The following is a 19669-nucleotide window of genomic DNA, read 5'->3' on the forward strand; positions in this document are numbered from 1 at the left end:
ATGCCTTATATAGTTTTTAGATGAAGTTATAAATGTTCTCTTTGGAACCACCTGAAGATTAATAGTGATGCATTTGAAAAGCATTATTTTTTTATTGATTCTTAATGTAGTAAATTACTGAAGTTATTTGGCAGCAAACAGAAATAGCCAGTGATGTTGTTCGCATTTATTTTCCTGATAGCGTCACAATTTGCATTAATTGCATTGCAGCTGCACTCACTTATATTAAAAAGCTTCTACTATAATTAATCCTTTTTATTTCAAATCATTTTGGCACAATTTCTAGCAATAAACACTCATAAAAGACAGACACTTGAAAAATAACATACAAGTTTCTTCAATATACCTATTGCTGTTTTTTCCTGACAAGGGATTATTGATAGGCTTCTAGGATCAAGTGTTGCAAGTGGCTGAGACTTAAGACCAGTTTGAAAAATGCTAAGTGGATTATTTTGCATAAAAAACAGACAGGTTTTGAATTTGTGTAATTAACCTGTGTTTAGAAAATACCTTGATTTATGTCCACATTTGTATTTCGGTTGCATACATTATGGAAATTTAATTTATAATCCATTTAGCTGATGCGATCATAGTTTTTAGTGCTATCATTTATTAGTCCTTGTATATTAAATGCTCTAAAGGCTTAAACCTGCCTTGTGTAAAAAATTACACCTCTGCATTTACATTTTATGAGTCATAGATGGAATTCCATTTTAAATTCGGGTAGCTTTGATATATTTAAGGAATTACAATAGCTTTATTGTTACTAATGCAGGAACAGCAAACACTGACCTTATACATTGCAAATTAATGATTTATCCCTCTAGTTTGCTTTTAAAGTCAACTATACAAATGAGGATTTCGACTTCTACACCTTGAATAAATCATATAGCTCTAAATATAATGCACCCTTTGGCTTTGAACTCGTTATTCTCAATTCTTTCTGCAAGGTCTAACTCACCTCATAGAAATGTTCTTTCAGAAGTTTAAGGAATTGTGTATATTTTTCTTGAAGCCTTTGTTGGAATATCACTGAGTGATTACAGCTACGTTTATTCTTTTTTTTATTTTTTTTTCTTTTTTGGTCATTGTGTTGCACTTTTTCTTTGAGTTTGCAGCAGATTATGGAGGAATTAAGTAATGCCAAAACAGCTCATAAAGAGAACAAACAGCGATGTTGTGTTGATGATGCTTTTTGTGATTAGCCTGGCAGTGATATTAATGGTACTGTGAAGATTTGATTGTCATTGTCAGAGGTGCTGATGCAGCAAACAGATTGGACAATAGCAAAGGCTGTGAGTAGACAGCATATTTCAGGGATTTTTTTGAAGGGGAAGGTCTCTCATTTTTCCTTTATTCACATTAACTTTCTCTAATGTTGTCATGCTTCCTCTCTCTAGCTTTAAAGTTTCCATCTCTACCTCTTTGAAAGCTTTCCTAGATATCTTTTTCTTCTAATCAACAAGAAGTTGTTAATGATTATGTGAAAAATATGCCAAGTTGTTTGTGTTATATTGAAATGTAATGCATACATTAAATCAGCTGAAAGTGGTATTGCTCGGGGTTTCTGCGTTTTTGACAACTCTTGAGGAAGTTTTAAGCTTATAGTAAAACAAAACAAAACAACACGGTTTTCTTTTATGAATACTGGAAATTCAGGCCCACTTTTGATTTCAGCAGTAATTTGACAGGCATAGGAAGAATTGGACGTATGATGCAGTCCTAAGTGATAAGCTCTCGGCTTGGAAATCAGGATGTTCTTTTGATGATGCCACTAAGCAGAATTTAGCTGTCTTTTTCATTTACTTAATTAGTTTTGATTAATTTTAGAAGTAAACAAGAGTAATGTACCATGCACCAAAATACAGGGCAATGATTCTGTATAACATGCAAGACAAATAGCTTGGATTAATTTAAATTGTCCTGGTTTTACGTAGTTATATTTCAGGGTTCGCCTGTATTTGTTTTACATGTAGCAATTGACATAAATCAAAAAAAACTGCTTGTGAAGAACCAAATAGTTGAATGTAATGGAGATGATAACTCTTAAGACATTCTTGATGCATTGAATTGTTTTTTTTTTTTTTTAAACTTTATTTTTCTTGTGAATGATTTATATACTTGATGTTCTTCCTGTTTGGTGTGATACTTTGGACAAGAAGATTAATGATACAACAGGCTGTGACCTTACCTTTTAAATCACCACATGATTAATTTGTAAAATTTTGGAGCTTGGTATTTCGTGAAAGTATCCCAACTCCAAAATTCAGCTGAAGCTTTTTTGAATGCAATATCTGGGCTGTTGCCATACCAGAAGATCCTATTCAGGCACCAAATAAAGGAGTGGTTATAAAAAATCTGGGAAATACATGATAACTTTGAGTTCTTGCAAATACCACAGTAAAATCTAATGTGCTTTTAATTGCTTTGTTTTTCAGGCTCTTTATGAAAATATGCTGGTGGAGTTGCCGTTTGCTAGTTTTTTCCTCTCTAAGTTACTGGGGACAAGTGCTGATGTTGACATTCATCATTTAGCTTCATTAGATCCAGAAATGTACAAGAACTTGCTTTTTCTCAAGAGCTACGAAGGGGATGTGGAAGAACTTGGATTAAATTTCACTGTGGTAAACAATGATCTCGGGGAAGCCCAGGTACGAACAGCTTCAGCTTTTTTTTTTTCTTTTATGTATGGCTGACAAATCATTAATATCCCTGCTACTTTATTTTTGAATTTGAAAGTGATAAGGAACAACTGCTGTAAGTGCTGTGTGTTGTGAGGCATCGATGGGGATTCTGACTCATTATTTGAAATAAAAAATAACTAATCTTGTATTTAAAAACTACTTCTGAAGATGTCATAAAGGCCTGGTAATTTAACTAATACATTGTTGTGATGATTTTCTAACATTGCTACATAAAAATTGATGTTGACTGAGATTACTTCTTGAACAAAATATTTCATATTATTTCTTTGATTCCATTTCAAGTAATTGCAGAAATGAGATAATGCATAAACTATAGAAGATCTGCCTGAGTTTGGAGTCAGAATTAGAAATCTGAATGGTTTTAAAAAAATAGTGACCCGTTGTTGTGAGATAAGGGCTGTTGCCTTCAGCTGTTACTACTCTATTCAAATAAGAGGGCCTGAAATGTTAAATGTTAAAAATGTTAAAAAAAAAAATAAAATAATAATCCCATTTTCATTTTTTCTGAGGGCTGAACCACCTGATGAGTCAGATGGGAAAAAATGGGTGTTCAGTAATTGTAAAGATGGGTTATTTAGGTCCTTAAGTATGAGTTTTTAGCGCAGTTGCATTATGCAGTTTGATTAATGCTTTTATTTGCTCTGTTGTGAAAGCTAACGCTCACTTATGCTCATAGTAAAAAATTAATGTCATCAGCGCTTGAAAAATATGCCTCTGTGGTAATAGAGATAATGTCTTCAGTCTTTTGTCAGGCTTCATCTTTCATTTTTGAGGAGTTAAAATTGTGTACTCATGACCTGCTTGTACGTGCTAATGGTATTTAATTAATAATTGGGTCAAAAAGTACACCTGACCACACTGTGACATGCAGCAGCATCCTGATTCAGGCCTTATTTCTCGTGGAAGAAATCAAGACTAACAGTGGGTATCCAGTCCCGTTCAGGTGGTGTGTTGGCCAGGGTGGGTTGGCTCAGGCACACCTGCACAGAACCAGCAGCACCACCGAGATGCGGCATCTAGCCCTGCAAACTGTTACCTGAGTTCTTCTTCTGCTACTTAAATCAGAACGAGTTTGCTGTCCAAGACTTATTTCCACTGCATGAAGCTCAGACTTTCTTTTCTGTCACTCATTTCCTTTCATTTTGGAAGATCCAAAGCCTTAGTTGTACTGCAATTTTATATTACCCTCATATTCTGGGTTTTTGAATCATTCTGAAGGGGAGAGTCAGCAGTTTGGATATAAGTAATGTTTCACGTTAAATGTTCAACATATGCCATTTTTTTCTTGGGTTGGACTCACTACATGAAAACTTCTGAATTGCACTGTTTTTAGAAAAACAATCTTGAAACAATGGCATGTGAAATGGATGCGTCAGAAAGTACATTCTTAGTTACAGAGCCAGTGCTTTATCATAGCGTGTGCTCTAAGTGACTGACTCTGGAATCGGTTTCTGTGCTATAGGTGCGTTTGGTTATTGGGTTGCAAAGCACACGAGATGGCAGTTGCCCGTATAAACTAGGACTTGCTGGGGCAGAGAAAAGTCTTGTTGCTCACAGTTAACACAAATATGATTTAGTTTCTAATTAAAAATGAGAATTAGTAAATACTTTCTGGAGAGGTTGTAGTTTCCATTCTACATGTCTACTCAAAAAAATCAACCATGCAAGCAAGTTAGAACCATCCTTAGCAAGTAAGGCAGAAGCAGACAGAAAAGAGAAATATCTCAGAAATAACATGCAAAGAGATCCGAGACAGAGATGTTGCCTGCACTACCTGCTGCTACATAAGCATAAGAAGTGTGTTCGTGCCAAGAGGTCTGGTGTGTTCGTTAAATTTCTCTGAGGGCTATGTATTACGAAGACTTGATTTTTAATTATTTGGCTTAGCTTTAAAAGGAAGATTAAATATAATTGTGAACTTCTGAGTAACTAAATGAAATGTGGGATAAATTAAATATTCTGATGCTATGTTGATGTTTATACTTTGAGAGAGAGCACTGTTCTCTTGGAGTATAAACTGTCTTTTAATGAGACTGCATTGTAGTGTAGTTCAATGCAGCTAATTGGTTCTTTTCACTGTCTTCTGTGGGTTAATGCAACAAGTAACTTATATTTAATTTAGATACCTTAATAAACCTCCTATGGATAAATACAGTTAATCTGGTATTTGGCTCCTGTAACCATTGCGTACTAATTAATTGTGTCAAGGTAAGGCTAATTCACTTTGGGAAAAGAGCTTAATTTGCACTCCTTATGGTGAGCGTACATTATCTCTAGTTTTCAGCTAAACAACCACTTTAGTGTCTAATAAATTAGTGCCCAATAAATGCATCATAAATCTATCATTGTAAATAGCTATCCTCCTGACAGTGTCCATCGAGCAGTTGTGGCACAGAAGCATTATCTGCAATGAAAGACACATTCAGAAGGGGCTCGATTGCCTCTGTTACTAGTAGGAGGTAGAAATTCTATTATCAGCGTATTGATTCCAATCCTGTAATGTGCTTTTAGATCCCATTAAACTATTGTCAAAGTGCATTCACCAGAAGTTGAAAAAGGTACTTAATAATTTGCACATTAGACCTGCTAATTAGGGGAGCTCTGCCATCAACCTTACCTTCCAAACCCAAATAGCTTTAGCTTTTGATGAAGAACCATCTAAATGCCACGATACCAGCCTAGATTACAGCTGTTAGATCTACTGCATAAAATGGCAGCTAGTAAAAAGTCTCAGAAAGAATTTCAGCCGATGGTTAGAGTTGCCTTCAAGTAGCCGTGTGTATTGATTTTAATTTTTCTTTCTATCTTGTAGATTAGATAATGATAAAATCGTTATAAAATGCTTATAGTAAGGTTAATAACAAGAAAATACCTCTATTTCAGGCCTCCTTCCACCCCTGCCCTTTCATTTTTTAAAACGAGGAAGGTGAGTTTGGTGTTGGTCCAAGGGAAGAGAGGAAGTTTCAAATCTGTTACTCTTCCTTCAAAAACGTTAGATTCTGTGCTTCAGAAAGTTTCTCAGGCACTGATTCTAGAGGTTGCATGGATCAAAACAGCCTTGATATGATTAGAAGACCCTATGCATAAAGGGCTTAAATACAAATGTACAGAGCAACACTTAATATACAAAGCAGCAGTTTCTTTGAAATCCAAATAATACAGAAATAGGTGTCAGGACATTTTTTTTTTTTTTAAAACAGATGTAAATTCTATTTGTTACTGAAGATACATTGACTAGTTAAAGGAGAGCTCTTTGGCTTTTAATTTCCTTGAGATAAAATTTTGATGTCTTTTGAAATAATTCTGAAAGTTTCATTACTCAGAAACAGTGGCTTAGGTGAGTGATTTTGGAGGTCTTTCAAAAGCAAAATATTTAAGATGAGGCTGATGCTTCTCAGGCAGATTTATAACACTTACGGCAAATGCATTTGTAGGCATTCAAATGCAATCTCCTACCTGGAACTCCTGCCCCTACATCTGGAAGGCAGATGCCAGAAAGAAAGAAAACCTTCATCTGTATATTTTCAGAATGGGGAAAAGATACAGGGGAGATACTTAAAAGATTGGAGTCAAAAAGAACAGAGAAATTTCATTCTCCTAAAAAAACAAGCTTGTAAGAGTTAACTTTGCCTAAAAGAATGCTATTTGAAATTGCAAGGGATATTTGTCTTAATATTCAGATACAAAAATACTTCATACTCCAGAATGCCTGGCTGACAGGTCCCTTATTCTTTCCTGAAGTATTTCCCACTTCACCCTCTAAGAGTTCCCTTTTTCTTCATTAGCTTGGGAAGCCAGTCACCGCCAGGTCTGTGTAAGCATTAAGTTTGTCTGCCAGGAGAGAGTTGCTATTTTCTGCTTCTGATCACATTACAAAGCAATTTTGTGTAACAGAGAATTATCAGTAAGCCAGAAGATGAATCTCCTGAAACCATTCGTCTTCAGTAACATTTTTCTACCGTTTTCTCTTTTTTTATTTATTTCTGTATTATTCTAATGCTCTAAGTAGTGGATGTAACTTGTCTGAACTATTCATGCAAACTGTGACCATGCAGAAACCAGAGATATATTTTATTATCTTTATATAAGCTGTGTGCAGTTGCTAGGAGTATGTGCTTGCAGGAGCATGTAACTGAATTTGTACCCAAGAAAATTTTAAGTGCTTAAGAATTTTGTTTGATAGTACTTAGAGGTGTATCTATGCTTCGGTCAGAAATCTGATGCAATTCCTCTATCCATGTTTCTTTTCTTGCAGACTTTTTTTTTTTAAATGGTATTTCATGTTGATACTTTTCCTTCATTCTAAGACATGCTGCGTGAGTTTGGAATAGAATCTGTGGTATTGTCTGAATGATCTGAATACTGATCTAAATAACACGTGATCTAAATATCACTTAATTCATTTTAAAATACATGATTTTGATAATGAACCAAATTAAAATGACATTTACTCTTTTTCTTAACTTAGCTCTACAGAAGAGAACATAAGGTGATGACACAAGTATTCCTGCTTTGGGAAGTTTCTCTCCCATCCTGTACCACTTGTGTTACTGTTTTGCACCATCTAGTGGCAGAAGTTGGATGTATAAAAGCAAAATGCAAGCTGATCTTAAAAGCCAGTCTTTTAAGACAGAGTATGTTGTGTTGTGCCCTTTCTGAACATGAAATCTTATGACAGATGTGCCTGACTTAAAATTGAATGGTCTACCACATAGAGAGTCTACCACAGACTCTCTAAACCATTATGGACATAATAAGTGAGTGAAAAGTGAATTGCATCTTCATTTGCTGTAGTTTTATTGCTAACCCTACCTTTACCATTTTCTGTCCCCTGTATAATACCCTTCTTAGCTTTGTGCCATAGTACAGTAGTTACTGCAGCTACACAAATTCTTTTTGTCTTTGACTATGATGTTACTTTGACAAAACAGTGGTATGGTGGTAGAATAAACCTCACATTGATAGACTCTGGAAATCAATGGTTAGATCCCAGGCAAACCCCAGGAAATGCGGTTAACTGCATCCTGCAGTACAAATTGTGGCAGTACAGGGTTGAGGGTAGGAAGGGGAGCTACAGAAGCGTTACTGGATCAGAAACCAAGGTTGGTTGGTTTGCCGCTTAAAATAAGTTTTTTTTTTTCTTTTTTTTTTTTCTGTGTTTATATTTTATCCTGTTTTCTAAAAACAGTGGTCAAAAAGAGTACATACTTTGTCTTAGATATCCGGCATGAACATTGTAGGGAGAGAAAGCAGCTTTCTTAGACGTTTAATACAGCTTTTCCTTAATCCATTGTGAAGATGCTGCTATTGTAACATGAGCATAAGTTTATCTGTGATCTCTCTCTATTTGCTGACCTGCAAGGAAGGTTGCAAGTTACACTTGTGTTGGTGTGAGCTTTGTCTGGCATAGCATCGGTAGCGCTCATCCTGTAACACTGAGGAGGAGAGGAATTTAAACAGGAAGAGAGAACTTTCTGATCTTATTTAGGGTACATAAAAGGGTATTTTATAAGAGATTACAGGAGCCTGGCTGACCTCAGTTCAGCAAAGAAGACTCTTGGAAGATCAATGAAGTTGCTGCGCTTAGGTAACACATCCTGGGTGTGACTGAGGAAGGTGAAGAGCTGCGTGAGCTACAGGGCAATACTGAACTCAGAACAATGAGAATGAGCAAGCTTTACCCTACTGGGTTCAAAATGGAAATGAGAAAGTTTCTAACGATTAGGTGAATGAAATCTTGACTGATTTTCCAGTGACAGTGGTAAAAACTATGACAGTAGAGCTGCAGGGTGAGACATGGCAGATTTCTGTACAGGTTGGCTATTTGCAGTAGCAGAAGAGAAAGCGTAGCAACACAGAAGTCTCATCTCATCAAACAGCTTCAGTCCCATGATTTATTAATACTCCTTGTGGACTTCACCAGGAAAAACACCCTCAGGTCAGGCAGGGGCTTTGGGTCCTGCCCTGTACTCTCTAGGGTGGCTGTGGTTCTTGTTGAAGGACCTTGCTCAAAGGGAAGCAAAGTAATGTGTGTCTTGTGGGGTGCCAGGGCATGAAAGTGTCAGCCAGAGTGACACCTTTGTTTCACTTGGCCCTTCAGGGAGTAGGACATAAACACGGCTGGTACTACCCATGCACAGAAATGGTGTGGTGTAGTTGAGGGCTTGTTTAATTGTAGGCTTAACAAAATCACAAAGCTTACCGTTGAAGGATTACGGTGGGAAGGAAGATATTTTTTTAATAGCCATTGTAATTCCAGTTGTTCTAGCTTACCAAGGAGAGTGGTAAATACTTCATCACACTGAGTTTCCACACTGGGATTGCCTGTTTCTCTAAAAAAAAAAAAAAAAAAAAAAAAAAAAAGTGCTGTAACTCATCTCTGGATTTATTGAGTTAAATACAGGAATCTCTGGATAGAATTCACTGGCCTGTGTTGGCTGGGAGGTCATATTCACAGATCTTAATGTTCTCTTTCGGCCTTAAAAACCTATGAATCAGTAAAAGCCTGCATGCTCAAAAGTGTAGCCATTTTTTATCATCTTAACAATTTGTATGTTTCTTACTACTGAAAAAGCTCATGTTGTTGGGTAGCCTATTGCAAAAGAAACTATTCATGCGTTTAACTGTGCTCTAAAGACAGATTATTAGCCCAGACTGAAGTGCTCAGTTGTAAAAATAAATAAAAATCCCAGTGTCTAGAGGGTAGAAAAGTAAACTGTGGTTTTTTTTTTTTGTTTTTTTTTTTTTTTTTCTGAAGGATTCAGAAGGTGGCTGCATCTCAGCTTTTCAGATTTTTAATCGTGTTAGTCCTTCACCGGTTCATTAAGATTGGGCTGCTATTCAGCAAAACTATCCTCCTGTGGTAAAGAGTAGAATATGCAAAGGTCTTAGTATTTTAAGAATATTTACCATCAATCCTGGTTTATATCTTAATGCAATTACAGTATGTTTATGCTTTTTTCTTTAAAAAATCTTCCATGCTAAGGTATCTTCAGATCTCTCAGCAGAAAAGCAAGGTTTGGGGTTGGTTGGTTGTTTTTTGTTGGAAGTACTGAACGTGTACAACTTGTCTTTTCAGCAGTAGGAACTGTGAATTCTTACCTGTTCTGTAAATTAGGCTTGTATCAAACTCTTATTTTGGCTTTGTGGGCATTGCTTTTGCCATAATGTGGTTCTGCAGAATTCATTACCACCGAAAGTTAAATGGAAAAGCCCAGCCGGTGAAGCAGAGCTTTCCTAATTCAGATGGAAGGAGGCTGCCGTGTACGGGTGCTGTGCTTGCTCAGGACCCTTGGTGCCATCAGTGCAGCTGGTGGATGGCTGGATTGCAGCTGCAGACCTAAGTCTGACAACTGAATGCCACACAATGTGCTCTTATAAATAAAGAGAAAATAACTGCCTTTATAACTTGTAATAACTTCTCAGGTGAATATTCTGGAGTATATTCCAGCAAACTTCAGATATTTAAATAACTTCCCAGAATGTTTTGCAGTTCAATTTTTCCAGTTACACAGAATTAAAGTTTTCCAAGAAGATGAAGCCTTGTTATCTTTACAGGTGGTTGAGCTGAAGCCAGGTGGAAAAGATATTCCTGTTACCAGCGCTAACCGAATAGCGTACATCCACCTGGTGGCAGACTACAGACTGAACAAACAAATCCGACAGCATTGCCTCGCTTTCCGTCAGGGACTGGCCAACGTTGTGAACCTTGAATGGCTTCGAATGTTTGATCAACAGGAAATACAGGTACTTATGCTTAAAACTGCAGAAAACATTTGTTTCAAGCAGCATTTTTTCCCCTCTAATACATTTGTTTAATTTCCTTCACTATTAGGTTCTGATTTCTGGTGCCCAGGTTCCTATTAGTTTGGATGACCTTAAATCTTTCACAAATTATTCAGGTGAGTATATTGTAATTATATTTTAAAAAGCTAGGATAATAAGAAAATTTATTTATTCCTGCACCAGTCTTTTTTTTTTTTTTTTTTTATATAAGTTGTAGGATCTGTTCTTATGAATACTGGGAGCCATAGGTATGCAGTTTATTTTATTTGCAAGCTTATATCTATGTTTCAAGCCAGGTAATTAGAGGGCATGTAATTCCTTTACTGACTCATAGAATCGTAGAACAGTTTGGGTTGGCAGGGACCTTAAATAAAGCTCAAGTAATTCCTCCTCCCCTGCCACAGGCAGGGCCCCCTCCCAGCAGCCCAGGCTACCCCCAGCCCCATCCAGCCTGGCCTTGGGCACTGCCAGGGATGGGGCAGCCACAGCTCCTCTGGGCAGCCTGGGCCAGGGCCTCACTGCCCTCAACATGAAGAATTTCTTCCTGATATCTAATATAAATCTACCCTATTTTAGTTTAAAGCTTTGTTCTATCTCTACACCCCTGATACAGAGTCCCTCCCCAGCCCTGGCAGGCTGCTGTGAGGTCTGCCTGGAGCCTTCTCCTCTCCATGCTAAACAATCCCTTGGCCTGTCTCCATAGCAGAGGTGCTCCAGACATCTGAGCATCTTGGTACAAAATGGGTGTAAGTCAGTGATTGTGTCTGGTTGCCCTGTCTATAAAGCCATCCCAAATGGCTTTGGGATGGTTGCCTCTGTTAACACATCCAGACCATTTCTAAGGCAGCCTGAACTCATACTTTTTCCTTGTGAGACATGCAATGTATCTTCATTCTTCTCTGCATTTATCATAAAATGCTAAATTTTAAAAATACTAAAAAGTAGCTACTGTTATCCTGAGTCCACATCCTAGCTTACTTCAAGGTAAGGTAGGTAAGTTGATGCATTAAATAACATCCTGAATCTTGCAGATTTTGAAAATTACTTTAGTTAAAGACAGGAACCCAAACTTACTAGTGAAATGCTAAACTAAAAAAAATTAATAAAAAATAAGTAGATTTCAGTGAAGGAAACTGCAGTTAAGGAGCTGAGAGACATAATAGCCATGGGTATACAACAAATGAGAAACTCAAAGTGATCAAAGAGATCTGTAAATGAGAGGGGTTAGCAATATAAACCTTTTGGCGTCAATATTTTCCCCAAGCTTTCAAAATTGTATGCTAGGTTTTCTGAGGAGTTTATTTCTTGCGTAAAACTGTTCAATCTATAAATGATTTTAATTTTATTACAGGTGGCTACACAGCAGACCATCCTGTAATTAAAATATTTTGGAGAGTTGTAGAAAGCTTCACTGACGAAGAGAAACGCAAACTTCTCAAGTTTGTAACAAGCTGCTCTCGGCCACCTCTGCTGGGGTTTAAGGTATGTCCTGACTTCTTGGCAAGTTTCTGTCTATGTTACAGCTTATGATACAAGCCCCTTTTTTCGGTAGGAATTTAAAATTAGAGAATAATGTAACTTCCTGACTACAGATACAGTTTAAATGCTTGCACTTGGATATAATGAATAAAAATATTTCATTGCATTGTTTTATTGTTTTGTATTCTAACTGTAAAATTTAGTGGGCCTAAAAAAGCAATGGCTAAAGCTCTTACTCTTTGTTGTGGAAGGTCCTTTCTCTCATTTCGTATTCCTGTACAGGAGCAGTATTGCCACCAGTTTCGAGGAACAGGTTGAGTTAAGAATAATGTTGTCAAAATCAGGCAAAAGATGGTTTAGGTTATAAAAAATATTAAATTCAACCACTGAAATTAAGCATTTGAGGCTGGCAATTTATTGTGCATCCTTCTAATTACCATTTACCTCCTTATAAGATCATGGCTCATTACCCTTTGTATTTAAATATTTTTCTGCTATCTTTAGAGTTTTTTGTTCACAGGGAAGCTAAAGTGTGAAGAAAACCTGTCCATTGCTGATAAAACTAAAGAGAGGATGAGGCACAGTAAAGATGTATTTTGAAATTAAAACAAGTAAAGAAAATAAAAGGAAATAAAAATAAAAGGAAATAAAAGAATAAATTGCTTAGTACCATCACCTTTAGTGCAGTGGTCAACAGTGTATTTACTGTTGTACTATTTAATAAATCTAATTTTAAGCTGGGTTTACTGAGAACATAAATACAGACATTGCTTCACATAATTGTTTCGAAGTAAGGATATGTTGAGCTGTTTTGTTTTGCTGCCATCTTACAGTTGCTAAATAAAGTTGGAATATATGTACTTAGTAACTTTTCACGTGGTAAGGTACTGTGATATGATACTTAATTAGCAGTGGATAGTGGTAATTGTCTACACTTATTAGGTGAAATAAGTAGATGAACCCATAAGAAACCAATGCAAGTTTTGTATAAGTGCTAAAGCTGTTTTGTAAAATACCACACTTACTCTATTACCCAGTGGTGTGTGTGTATGTTTTCTCAGGGAGACAGATACTAACACTTTATATAGGAACAAGGACTTCAGATGTGCACAATAGTCTGGAAGTGTAAACAATATATTTGGAATATTCCAAACAATATATTTGGAATGTATTTGGAGTTCATTCTCATTTTTTCTTCTCTTAAAATCAGAATTTTAAAAATACTTGAAAGGCAACTGCCAGAAGATTTTTTCAGATCTGTGAATCAGGCCCTTCCTATGCTGGAGATGGCACGTGATAAAAGATGTCAGGTGTGAAAAACAAAACACGTATCTGAGATGTTTGTAGTACCTCCATTTTTCTCTTACCGAATTAAACAAAATCCATTCTAGAATTTTCAGACTCTTGATGATTTATCTTTTTTCATCAGCACAGTTTTCCTCTGGAAAACAGACAAGATGTTCCAATATTGAAAATCAATGGTCTCCATTGCAGACACTCTGCTGCTTGAATGATCTGAAATAGATAAAAGCCTCCGTGTGTTATCGTACAGCAGCATGTGGAGCAGTTGCTAGGGGTAACCAAAGAGTACTTGTGGTGGCTTAAACAGCTGGTTTTAGGCTGCAGGGTGATTTCAAAGTGGAGGCGTTTTCAGTGCCACATAGGGCAAGGAGGCAAGGCCCTTTGCCCTTGACTTCCCTCTGTCCCTTTGTGCATTGCACTTGACATTCGTCTCCTTCAGGCCTTTCATTTGTTTTGCTGTGTCTTTACTAGCTGGTACAGGTATGCAGCACCGTCGTGGTGTGATCATTTCAGCCTTGTTTGGGTACAGTCCTGTAACCCGCTGTGCAGTCTCAGCCTCCACTTAATCCCTTCGGCTGCTGCAGTGAGTTCTGCGCAGTGCTGCCAGCACGTGGATAGGCAGTGTGCCAGGCAGCTTCAGCACCTGCACTCTTCAGCTCTTTCATAGCCACCTAGGAGAGGAGTGAGTGCGTTCAGGTGGTGATTTGTCAGAAGCAATGCATCTAGGGTATTTGTTGGTTCATTTGTGTGACTGGTTATTTAAAATCCTACAAGTATTTCTCTTCCTTCTGTGAACCTGGAGAGTTTATCACTGCACGGTCTCATTAGCAACAAACAGGATTCTACAGGGCAGTGGGAAGGAAAATTAGAAAACTGAGAGATGGGACCAAGATGGATAGAACAGAGCACAGCAATCATGTAGTGAAGGGAGAACTGGGAAACGGTTGTGTGGGAACAAAGTAAAGACAAGTCTAGAAATGTTGTCACCCTACTTGGAAGGGAGGAGCAGGAGAGGCTCTGAGGTGGCTAGCATGATGTTGGAAGAGATGGAGGAGGAAAAATATTAATGCTGACAGTGACACGTTGAAAACTGGATGTAACAAAAGCGTGGAAAGTTGTAAGTTTGTATGTGGGAGAGGTGACAAACTGGCTTCAAGATATTTGGCTAGGAAAAAATGGAGGTGAAATAGTTATTGCTATAATGCTGAAAAATTGGTATTTTTTTTTTTTTTTTTTTAAGCAACTGTAAAAGGGGCTTGCAAGCATAGCCACATGCAAGTCTTGGTAACAGAAAACAGAGTGAAGAGGCATTACTGCTGCTTTGCTGGGCAGCACTGAGCAGGAGTTAGGTTAATTACTTCCACGGTGCTTGCCACGCAGGTCATCTTGTAATTTGCGTATGTGGATTACCGAAGTATTTTTATTCAAATGGATTTACCTATAAACCAGGGGGTTGCCAGGAAATGGTGGCCAATATTTGACTGAAAAGGAAACAGGTAATTGGTATCATCACGAGCAGTAATCTCTTGGTAGCCTATGACAATGTGATGTTGAGAGCTTTGGAGTTTTGCATGCTGTACTTTGTGGAATCTTTGCCTGTTCTTAAATCTAGTGCATGTTAATTTAAAACAGAATGGAATGGTTCAGTTGGAATTGGCCTTCAGATACCTTCATGTCCAAGTGTCTGGCCTCTTCAGGGCTAACCAAAAGATAAAGCTTAATAAAGATTTATTAAGGCCATTATCCAGGTGCATCTGGATCACTGACAGGCTTGGGGCACCAACCACCTCTCTAGGAAGCCTAGGGACTCTAGGACTCCTTTTCTCCAGACTGGACAGCCCAGAGGAGGGAATGTCTTTGACATTCCTACCTTACAGGTAGCACAGTCTAGCTTTACATCCTTTAAAAATTTGGAACTCTTACTGCCAGTTTCAGACTCAAAATAACATTTGCTAAAGCTAATTAAAGTTTAATAAGTTTAATAAATGTGATTATTACAGAAAAAATCATTAAAGCACGGTTGAAAATTGTTAAGCTCCAATCAGGTCAGGTAATAAATGTATGATACTTTTCACTTCCAAACTATTGCAGCTTCCCGCTGTACGGTATTTAATTATGCAACAACTGGTGCCCTTGGCATGACATTTCAATTCAGAACTTAATTTTTCCATTTTTAAAGCTAAAGTAGAGGAATTCAATTAGCATTTTGAAAGGTACACTAAAAATGCAGCATTTTAGCCATGAAATACTTTTTAAGGCCTCCATTTGAACAATAATTTAACTTAGAATCTCATTGACCTTCTGCCTTTGGAGCTGGGATTTTTTTTTTCCAGTTTCTGAAATCAGAACTGCTTTACCTCAGGCGAGCGTTTGATAAAATGAATACTTCGTTGCCAGCAGAAGCAGTGCTTAGAAGTTACATATATATACATATATATTTTTTTTTTTTGCTATGGACTTTTCCAGAAAAAAAAAACAAATACCATTTATTGAAACAAAATGTTACATATGAAATTACATACAACAGACAAAAGCCTGTTCCTCAGATCCATGGTTATCGCATCATGAGAATAAGCAGGGTTTGACAAGATTCTGTTATTAGAGTCGTTGTGCACATCTGAATCATCCCAGTGACACCTGAATGGTTTTATAATTATGAAGAAATAGTAGAATTGCTTTAAATACAGGTAGTTCTTTATTAAAAGAACATGAAGTACCTCTTGATTGAGAGTTCTAGACCACCCTAGTGTAAATACTTCCATAATCTAACGCATAAACAGATCTACTGATGTCATTAGTAGTGCTTGCCTTAGAATTTATAAATTTTAGGCTTCTTGAAAGATCAATTTAGACAAATCTGTTTAGGGCAAGAAGAGCCTTTAACTTGAGTCATGGATAGTATCAGACAATTGAATTTAACAAAGAAAATGATAATATACTGTGGTGTGTAGTGAGGTGTGAAGTAAAAGGAAGGCCTGATACTTACCTGTATGAAGAACTTATACATCTGGGGAATGCCAACAAACTAAAGCTCTAGAAGGAAAACACTGAAAGGGCATGTTTGGTCATGGTTTGTTGAGGATTTTTTTTTATTTTTTTTTTTGGATGTCAGAGAAAGGAACTTACGTGGTGATGTAACTTCATCAAATTTCTGCTTACAGTCTGGTCAGTCAGTTATCCTCTTCTCCTCAGAATATCACTCCAACAGGACAAGTAAACGCTCATGTAGTATTCGTTCATAAAATTGGAATACTTTTAAATGTCACTAGAAGAACGTTGTAACTGTCACGGCACGTCACTTCATTAGCTAGAGCAAAAATCGGTTTGTTGGGATTTTTGTGTGTACAGAAACAGTCTCTTCCCTGCTGGTGGGGGGCGGTACAATTCTCAGAAGAAATCATGTCATTCCACACTAACAAAAGTTATACGGTACTCAAACATGACAGAACATCCTCTTCCATTGCTGCTTGTGGTCTTAGTTCCCTGTGTTCAGCATCTACTTCACTGGTACAAAACTTCAGTGTAACAGGAACTCCTCATTCTCCTGTTCCTACAGAAGAAACGGGATCCATGTGCATATGGGAGGCTTTGGAAGAAGAGCCTACAGTTGGGAATCCTTTGTTTCTTTCTCCCAAATACAACTAGGATTTTCTGCATGCTGCAGTTCTACTCTTTGCGTTTTGTATTTCACTTTTTTGTAGCATCATATATTTGGAGATAGAGTGCACAAATAATAACAAATTATTTCTTTTTCCTTAGAACCGCATAAATGGCTTTGTATTTTGCAAGGACGATTTTGATGGGGATGGGATAGAGAGGGAAGTTCTACCTGATTCAAAAGGGCTTTTGGGATCACGAAGAATGAAAGGAAAAGAGGGGAAAAAAAAAAGTCAGCTGTTAGGGGTTAGACTTGGGCCTGTATTTATTTTTTTTTGATGTGCTTTTTTTCCTCTTGTGTTTTTCAGGAGTTATATCCTGCATTTTGCATTCACAATGGAGGATCTGATCTAGACCGGCTACCGACTGCCAGTACCTGCATGAACTTGCTGAAGCTTCCCGAGTTTTACGATGAAAATCTTATGCGAAGCAAGCTCCTCTATGCCATTGAATGTGCTGCTGGATTTGAACTAAGCTGAGTCAAACTGGTGCTTACTTGGATGGTCTGCAGAGGAACGAACCAGTGCCTACTCGATAAGCAGCACCCATACCCAAGCAGTTTTAAGGGAATTCTGTCCGAATTTCTGCAGCTCTTATGTCTTATCAAATGCCCTCAAATAGGTTTCATTTTTAAACACAGTTTGTTAGTTAGCTTTCATTAATATTACATTGACACTGCTTTATGATTCAAAATACTGAATGCTGTTTGCAGTGTGGTTGTTCTGTGTTTATGCAAAGAAGGAGCACGTTGAAGAAACAGTGACATCTCAGTGAAATTAACCAAAGATGAAGCTTTGGCTTTGTGCTGTTCAAGTATAAATAATTTCCCAAACTGGCAATAAAGTTGTGTACCGTGCAGCACATTGGGATGAGACAGGGCTAACATCCTGTAATTAATCTTTCAAATGAAAGCAAAGCAGATGTTTGCAGATAGCCCACAACTGAGAGGATAAAAATGCTCATTACTGGTAACCTATCATCTTGACTTACGTTATAGAATTGTTTACAAACCAGAGTTGTTGCAATTAAGGTATGACTGATTTTGTTCCATACTACCTTCCCTCAAGACGGTAGGCACTGAGATAAATGCTTAGGATATTTTTTGTGCTTTCCAGAGAAATCAGATGCACAGGCTTATTTTATTTTAAGTTCAACCTTTGGCTGCATCATTATCACTTGAACACTGTCGTAAATGGATCTGACTATCCATGTTTTGTCTGCTCCATTTCTGTCTTTTGTGCCTGTACACATTTTTTTTTTTTAATATATCGGACTCCTGTTGCATAGATAGCACATGCAAAAGTCATCACTTTGGAACATGTAACAGCGATTAAAATCATTTGAACCAAAGTTATCAGGCTTTATCTTTTATATTTGAAGCCTGTGGTATTCACATTCCTTTTCCCTATCATTTCTTTCCATCCTAAATGCCATACCTGTGTTGTAGACACTAGTCAAATTCATTATTTTTTTGTGATTAAACAGCTTTTATATCCACCTGCCTGCAGAATTTCTGCTAAGACAAGTAGGTGGGAATATGCTGCTTAATGGAATTGGAAGATTGGATATCTGGGGAAAAAAGTGGTTTCGTATGGAAGGAAATGATCCCCTAGTGGTAGGCACATCGCTGGGTATTCATGCACAAACTGCAGTCAATTCAAATATGGGATTATAGTTCAAACTGTAAGGTTCATAACGGCATCCCTCTGAACTTTAGTTTTATATTTTAAATCATCAACATTTACAATCAGATTTGTATTCATCACTTATGCAAAAAAAAAAAAAAAGTGCTGTTACTGAAAACTGTTGGATTTCATATTTAAGAAGCAGTAACCAGCAATATCCTTTAAATGTGGGGAAACGGAGTGATTTTAAGATGTTTACTAGTAACCATATAAATGTATAATTTCTTAATTTGGGTAATAAATGAAGTGTTAAAATGCTATTTGTAGTCTTGATGTACAGAAATAAAATGATTGGTTTTCTTTTTGGTTTTGCTTTAGGCTTTTTATTTATGTTAAATATTACATACCCAACCTATTCTTTATCCCCAAATTCTTTTCTTGTATATTTTTCTACATAAATTATGGAACTTGTAAAGAGGTTGAAAATGAGACCAGTAATAGTGGAACTGCCTCCTCTCAATTAGGAAACCTGGACACTTCTCTTAGAAAGCATTATTTATTTTATAACCTAATGGTTTAAATATTTTGAAATTATTTTTCAATTTCATTCTTTGCTATATTGGTAGTGTCGTATTTGTATTTTGTATAATTAAATTAAAATTTATTAAATACTCATATTCAGAGATTGTTCTGGGGTCAAGCCACATATGCATGACTGGTAAGAAATGCTTTCTGCTTTTGTAAAAGGAGACAGTGCACACTATTCCTGTCTGTCACTGTGAATACAAGCTCTAGACAGAGGGTAGGCTGGAGGAAGAGTGGTTTGCAGGTAGCAGTAGTCATCTAATTGCAAGAATCGCACACACAGTGGTAGAAAACTTCATTAGAGAATTTGAGTTCACTGAAAATACTGTTTATTTCTTCAGAAACTGGTACTCATTGATCTTGTTTTGTATATTCTGTACATTAAGTACAAAATTCTGACACAGGTCAGTGGAGCTGTAGCCTGGAGATTTCATTCTGCATTTAGTCAGTTGGAAATCTGTGCTGCGACGTTCTATCACTTCCAGTATTCAGACTGCAAGAAGAAGAGGGTAGGACTTTCCTTTGGCAACA

The 19669-nt window shown here is 37.0% G+C and overlaps 1 protein-coding gene across 1 annotated transcript in view; it reads left to right on the forward strand.

Moving 5' to 3' along the window:
- UBE3C (ubiquitin protein ligase E3C) overlaps positions 1-18919 on the forward strand; it is a 76366-nt gene extending 57447 nt beyond the window's left edge. The window contains exons 19-23 of the mRNA XM_032183446.1: positions 2439-2651; positions 10263-10451; positions 10540-10606; positions 11842-11972; positions 17237-18919. Of these exons, the coding sequence (XP_032039337.1) occupies positions 2439-2651; positions 10263-10451; positions 10540-10606; positions 11842-11972; positions 17237-17407 (771 nt within the window). The 3' untranslated portion in view covers positions 17408-18919. The remainder of the gene's footprint in view (positions 1-2438; positions 2652-10262; positions 10452-10539; positions 10607-11841; positions 11973-17236) is intronic.
- Positions 18920-19669: the final 750 nt, after the last annotated feature.

The sequence above is a fragment of the Aythya fuligula genome, chromosome 2 (assembly GCF_009819795.1).
Source record: "Aythya fuligula isolate bAytFul2 chromosome 2, bAytFul2.pri, whole genome shotgun sequence".
Taxonomy (NCBI): domain Eukaryota; kingdom Metazoa; phylum Chordata; class Aves; order Anseriformes; family Anatidae; genus Aythya; species Aythya fuligula.